At 39.6% G+C, this 6999-nt stretch overlaps 1 protein-coding gene across 9 annotated transcripts in view; it reads left to right on the top strand.

The window, feature by feature from the left end:
• Positions 1 to 963: 963 nt before the first annotated feature.
• Positions 964 to 6999, top strand: part of ECT2 (epithelial cell transforming 2) — a 67675-nt gene continuing 61639 nt past the window's right edge. For 3 of the 9 annotated variants that reach the window (XM_082393942.1, XM_082393943.1, XM_082393940.1), the window contains exons 1-3: positions 965 to 1109; positions 4687 to 4838; positions 5470 to 5549. In XM_082393942.1, the coding sequence (XP_082250068.1) occupies positions 4709 to 4838; positions 5470 to 5549 (210 nt within the window). In that variant the 5' untranslated portion in view covers positions 965 to 1109; positions 4687 to 4708. Of the gene's footprint in view, positions 1110 to 4686; positions 4839 to 5469; positions 5550 to 5661; positions 5755 to 6999 lie in introns of all 9 variants that reach the window. The other 6 variants (XM_082393936.1, XM_082393935.1, XM_082393941.1 and 3 more) reach the window with 4 other exon arrangements.

Below are 6999 nucleotides of genomic sequence, written 5' to 3'. Positions count from 1 at the left end.
GACCTGTTTGAGACGTTCAGAAGTGTTGCATTCCAAAGTACAAGTTCTCCTCCTCTTGTTGAAATTTAAGGTTTCAGCAGCGGATTCTCCTTTCTTCCTTTATTTAAACCAGCGATTAGGTGGGAACTATGCAAAACTCACCTTCGGGAGGCGTCTTTTTAAGAGGTTGTGTGACAGGATATTATATTTAGAAAACGAAGAAAATAAAAGATTTTCATGATAGCAATCGTAATTATAGGAAAACCGATAAATTCTTGGCTAGACTTCAGAGGAAAGCAGCAAAAGACCTCGGGGAAGGGGGGGAGGGGCGGGTGCAGCAGCTAACAATTTACTTTGGCTCCAGGAGAGTCTAGAATTTCGTGACGTATTTTTACATTTGTTCAAATGCAAGCTTATATTAAAAAAAAAAAAAAGGCTTAGAAACCCTAAGAATTTATTCTAATCATCCGTGAAATTCCCTAGACCAGAGCACAGTGCTTTACATACGTCAGGATTTAAATAAGAGGCTGCTGATTTGAAGTCCATCTGGAGAGACTCCGAGTTCCCGTGTCCTGGGCCCCGCCGCGCCAACACAACCACCAAACCCCAAACCCCTTAACCCAACTTTAAATTCCTAAAGCTCAGGCAGAAAAATCTTACAGCTCACAGGAATCACTGGGGAAAAATTCATCTGTCAAGGCACTGATTACGTTTCAAGGATTTTTGTGGCGGGGAAAAAAAAAAAAGAAAAAAGCCGAGGGGACGGAGAATCCACTCAAACTTTCCTTAGGAAACGGGATGTTTACTGAGTAAATAAGCGGTAGTCACAGACACACCTGCTACTCCCACAGAAGCCCAGGAGCCATTACTACCACCTCCTGGTCACATCCGGGCACTTCTCTACAAATTCGGGACGTTCTGACGTCGGAGCCGTTGGGTTTATTTGAAACACACGCACAACCAATCGGTTGGCACCTGCGGGGAGGTGGGCGGAGAGCAGCGGCCAATCACCGCCCCTCTGCGGGTCACTTTTTGAATTGGCTGCGGCCGCCAGCGGCGAGGAATGGCGGTAAAAGTGAGAAGGGTCGGTTCTTGAAAAGGTGGAACTTCCAGGGCGTCTTTTGAGAGTGGTGAGGGCTCTGTGGGTGCGGGTGGCGGAGGTGGGAGTGGGCCGGCGTCCCTGGAGCAGTGGGCCGCTCTGCTTGTGTCCCACGGCCCCGCCCCGGTGACCGCGAATTCCGGAGCTCCCAGCCTTGGCTTCCCGGCTCTGGGAACCACACCGCCGCGTTCCCAACAGCGGGGCCGGGATGCGGAGTGGGAGCCCGAGGTCCGCCTGGCTGCTGTGCGTCGTCACCGCTCACCTGGTTGAATATTTCTTCCGAAGGAGTTTCTGGGCAAAGTGAGGAGTTGTCGGGAAGGGGGTCTTGGCAAACCGCAGTGGGCTCTGCGGCTCTGGGGGCCGGCAACTGCGCCCTTTGGGGGCTTATCTCAGATTACTTAGTGGTTTCACCCTTGGATTCTTCTTGGCGTCTTCTCTTTAGTTTTTAGTATTTAAGGTAAAACGCCAGCTCGTTCCGGCGCCCCACCCCGCGTACAGATGGGTATGGCTTAATGGGTAAAAGCGCAGCCTGTGGAATCAGACCGGATTTGAACCCTTGTTTTGCCACTAACACTGTGACCTGGGGGGAATTAATCTCTCCGCTCTAGGTTTCTTTACCTGTAAGAGGAGTGTGATAATAGTACCTGCCTCTTAGGATTGTTGCAAAGATTAAATGAATACAAGTAAAAGGTTTAGAACAATGTCTAAAGGTTTAGAATAATGCCGCATATTAAGCGTTAAATAAATATTGTTAGTCACAGTGTTATGTAACGTTAACAATGTTATTGTAACACCACCAACATATCCAGGAAGGCATTTAGCTCCTCCACCCTGAAAGATGATTGCCTAAAAAAATAAGTGAAAGGAAACTTATTTAAATGGCAAAATTTATCTTTGTGATGAAAAAAGGCATGAGTTGTATTTAGTTAGAAGCTCCTTGAGGATGTTCTCAGATGAGAAGTAATCTGTATGGGTTTATGAACACTGATCCTTTTGTGTTTGTTATAAAAGCTTACAGAATACATAAATGTGAAAAAGTGATTAGTGTATTTCAGTTTGTAATCAGACTGTTGATATGTGATGAGTTTAGCATGCAGCTATTTTCTAAATTTTAAAACTGTTTTGGCAATAAATTGATCATATACAGTGTCATCAGTCAATTTTAATTTTTAATCACCTACCTTTTTTTTTTTTTTTTTTTTGGCTGCGTGGGATCTTAGTTGTGGCATACATTATATTCGTTGGGGCCACGTGGGATCTTTAGTTGCGGCATGCGAACTCTTAGGTGCAGCATATGGGATCTAGTTCCCTGACCAGGGATCGAACCTGGGCCCCCTGCATTGGGAGCTCAGAGTCTTAGACCCTGGACCACCAGGGAAGTCCCAATCACTTACCTGTTTTGATGGTCTTTAAACAGAGAGACATAGGTGAAAAATGTGAACTCATGGTGTTTTTGATTTATTAAAGTCTCCCTCCTCCTACATTCCTTAAGGCAGGTTAATTCATCTCTTGGTTTTTCTTTTTAACATTCTTTTAAGGGGACTTTAAATGAAAGCCTGTTTAGATAGAGCCTTTCTTTTTCACTGGGAACATTTAAGTGTGAGACTTAACAAAAAAAATAAGGGCTGGATAAAATTTATCATTGATTCTAAGTAAAGGCTCTTATTAACAACTATTGGAGCACTCCTTTGGAGAGCCTTAGAATAATGATTGCCGTGGATGTTTGGTAAGACAATGAGAAACGTCCACATTTTGAGTATGTATGAGAATGAATAATCATCACTCATTTAGAGACATCATCTATTCAGTTTTTATCACAGTTGGATTTGAGTTGTACTATTATTTCTTTTCCTGATGTGGAAGCTGAGGCTTACCCTACTAAGTGCAGAGCTGAGACAGGAAGCTGAGTTGCTTGTCTTTGAAGTGTGCACCTAATAATTGGGCTTAGGTCTGTTGTTATTAGTGTGTACATATTCACACTATTTGACATCACCATGCCGAAATGATGCTAATGATACCTGAAACTATTACTTTGCTAAAAATCTGGTGGAAGTTATTTGTATATTTTATTATTCCGAAAAAGTAGGAAAGGGTAAATTAGATCAGGCATAGACCTCCAGATAAGATTGGGCTTCCTCTTTATATTTGCCCAATATTCTGGAAATTTACTTCAAGATAATAAACTTATGTAAAAACCCCAATTTAAATTGATGAAGATCTATTCAACTTTTTCTTTATTCCCTGCTTGCTTAACTTTTCAACTCTTTTTAAGTCCTGGAAATTTAAAAACAAACAAAGATTTTCTTTCATAGTCCAGAGTCTTACTGACACGTGTTAATTGTCTCGTGAAATCTTTTAGACATTTGTAAAGTAATATAAAAATACAGGTAAGGGAGCAGTCCAGTTATACATGAGAGGTTTGGAGAAATCTACAGAGGATAAGTCAAGAGTGGTGGGTCAGGGGTTGAAAGACATGATAGGTGGAGAATTGAGCACTATTAAATACAAGTAGGTGTGGAGTAAATTGTGATCTGTATTTGAAAAATGCTGGGAAATGCTTTGTAGCTGGAGCATACAGTCGATGTGGACTGGGGGAAATACAGGAGATGAGGCTAAATAGGTAGGCTAGGACTAAAGTGTAAAGTGGATGGTGAATTTGAACTTGATCGTATAGGGAGGGAGCAGTGCTCATGGAAGTTCTAAGTAGCGAAATAACATAGTCACATTTGTTTTTAGGAGCATACCCTGAAAACCATGTGGAAAGTGACCTCTGAAGAAACTGATGATAAAGTTGTTTGGAACTGTTGTATTTGACCAAGTGGCCACTGTGGCATTGGCCACAAAAAGGGGGGCTGGGTCCCAGAGATACAGAGATGCTTTGGGGCAGGGCGAATGAGGCAGATGAAAGAGTATGGCTGGATCGTGTTTTTGACTGGGATTATTTGGGGGATGATGGTATTATAAATGAATACAGGAAGAGAAATAGTTTGGTTGAGGGCAAAGGTAGGGAGTGGGGAGGTAGCATAGTATTTGTGAGTACCTTCTGAGTACTTTTTGACTGTCAGGTAATATCTGAGTACTTTTGGTACATTGTTACTTTTACTGTATCCCTATGAGTCAATTATTAGTATCTTTTTTTTAAAAAATTTTTATTTATTTATGTATGGCTGTGTTGGGTCTTCGTTTCTGTGCAAGGGCTTTCTCCAGTTGTGGCAAGCGGGGGCCACTCTTCATCGCGGTGCGTGGGCCTCTCACTATCGCGGTCTCTCTTGTTGCGGAGCACAGGCTCCAGACGCGCAGGCTCAGTAATTGTGGCTCACGGGCCTAGTTGCTCCGCGGCATGTGGGATCTTCCCAGACCAGGACTCGATCCCGTGTCCCCTGCATTGGCAGGCAGACTCTCAACCACTGCGCCACCAGGGAAGCCCAATTATTAGTATCTTTATTTTACAGAAGAGCAAACTGAGGCTCAGAGAAGTTGAGTGACTTTGGTTCAGTATTTAAAAAAAAAAGGGTAATGATACTTTTTATAAGTTCTAGGTATAACGCTTGTCTTTGCCCAGTAATTGTTTGTTTCATGTAGTTTTATTCAAATTTTGTTTTTTTCAGCCATTGCAGAAGAGTACAAATAATGGCTGAAAATAGTGCATTAACACCCACTACTGGGAGTACAAGCTTGGCAGACTCTTCCATTTTTGATTCTAAAGTTACCGAAACTTCTAAGGAAAACTTATTTATTGGATCTACTTCATATGTTGAAGGTAAACATGTTATCTGCTTTAAAATATCAAATCACTATTTTAATCCTAAACTTACTGACTAGTGACTTTCTTATGATTTAACTGTAATACTGTTAAGCTAGGGTACCAGGTATTCAGTAAAAATTTGTTAACAGAAACTCTTTACACTAGATTTTTTATTATTGTTTGGATAAATGCTTCCCAGCTTTGAAGGTGAAAGCATCTTGTTGGATATTGCTTTTTCTGTAAGTGAGGGCAATCTAGCTGCAACATTGTTAGCTAGAATATAGTCAGTTATGACTGGTCAGGAGAAGAGCCACTTCTTTCCTTTTCACTGTATAAATGGATCTTTCCTAAAGTTGCATGTGCTGTTGAAGAGGATGACTGTGCAAGTGGGCGAATGCTTTCTTTGGTTAGGAGGAGTGCTGATGTTTGAATACTTTGCTACAATACAATATGTTTCTCTTCTTCTAAAATGATACATGATCAAAGTTTTAAAATAAGCTGGGGATTAAGTCATTTTAATTTCAGGGAATGTTATGATCTCAAACATGGAAAACATTCCAGATACAGCCAAAAAAGGGGTTAGGAACTACTGATTTTGATGTTAGTGAATAAAAATATTTTACTTAAACATTTTTAATTTTAATAGAAGAAATGCCTCAGATTGAAACAAGAGTAATACTGGTTCAAGAAGCTGGAAAACAAGAAGAACTTATAAAAGCCTTAAAGGTATGGGAATTTAGTTTTTAGTTTTTTTTTTTTTTTAAACTATTTTTCTTCCATCCGTGTATAAATAAATTTATAGTTTTCTTAATCTCATACTTAAGTCTCTTTTCCACAGACTATTAAAATAATGGAAGTCCCTGTTATAAAGATAAAAGAAAGTTGTCCTGGAAAATCGGATGAAAAATTAATAAAAAGTATTGTTAATATGGTAGGTCAAGCATTTCATTGCATGTGGCATGCTGCACTTCCTTTGATTGTATTCGTAGAGTCCACTTACGGTGATTGGAGCTAAATTAGGCACAAGTTATACTCTCAGCACTCTGAAGCTAGATTAATAGAAACTATTCCATTTATTTTAAAATTTGGGTGTTTCTGAAACCCAAAAATACAATGTTTCATAAATAATGAAATCCTTATAAAGTAATTTGGCATTGTTAGATTTAAATGGCATTCCATTTATGTATTTATGAAGATGACACTTTAAACTCTTTAGCTTCTTTTTTCTCAATAATTTTATATTTATTCTAAATTCTTGCTTTATTTCCAGAATTACAAATCACAATAATTGACAGTCATCAGGGAATTTACCTCAGCATGTGAAATATATCTAACTTTCTATACCAGTTATACTAGATTGTGAGGGCCTCCATGACAAAATACCACAGACTGGGCAACTTAAACAACAGAAATTTATTTTCTCACTTTCCTGGAGGCTAAAAGTCCAAGATCAAGGTGTCAGCAGGTTTGATTTCTCTTGAGGCCTCTCTCCTTGGCTTGTAGATGGCCGTCACCTTCTTGATATATCTTCACACAGCCTTCTGTGCATGCACATCTCTGCTATCTCTTTTGTGTGTCCAAATTTCCTCCTCTTATAAGGACACCAATCCACCACTAATCCAATCTGACTAGGATCCACCCTTATGACTTCATTTAACCTTAATTACATGTTGAAAGACCATATCTCCAGATAGTCACATTCTGAGGTATAGGGTGTTAGGACTTCAGCATGAGTTTTGGATATACACAATTCAGCCCTTCACATCAGCCTAGCAAATAAATCCCAAATAATTTACTGACCCATTTGAATTTTCTTTTAAATGGTTCTGTTCTTTAAAAACGGGAGTCATATAGATACCGAAATATCTTCATTCTTTTTCATAGATCTACAGTATGAAGTGTTAAACACTAACTTGCCTTTTTATATCCTGTGTTTGCCATGCTGCAACTGCCTACATATTTCATATCTTTCTCTTACTTCCCTTGTATATACTGAAATGATTAAGTTAACTCCATCCTTTTTGTAGATGTTGCGTGTCATAGTATTTTTTTCTATTTTTCTGAAAACAACTTGTGCAGGAAGAACTATATGCATGGCATCATTTTCTTGATCAGAATAAAGAGCAATAGTTGATATCTTTCTAATGCATCTTACTATCAAAATACGTGTACTTAA

The sequence above is a fragment of the Balaenoptera borealis genome, assembly GCF_965194805.1.
Source record: "Balaenoptera borealis genome assembly, chromosome: 5".
Classification (NCBI taxonomy): Eukaryota; Metazoa; Chordata; class Mammalia; order Artiodactyla; family Balaenopteridae; genus Balaenoptera; species Balaenoptera borealis.
This window is presented reverse-complemented; position numbering and strand designations above follow the sequence as displayed.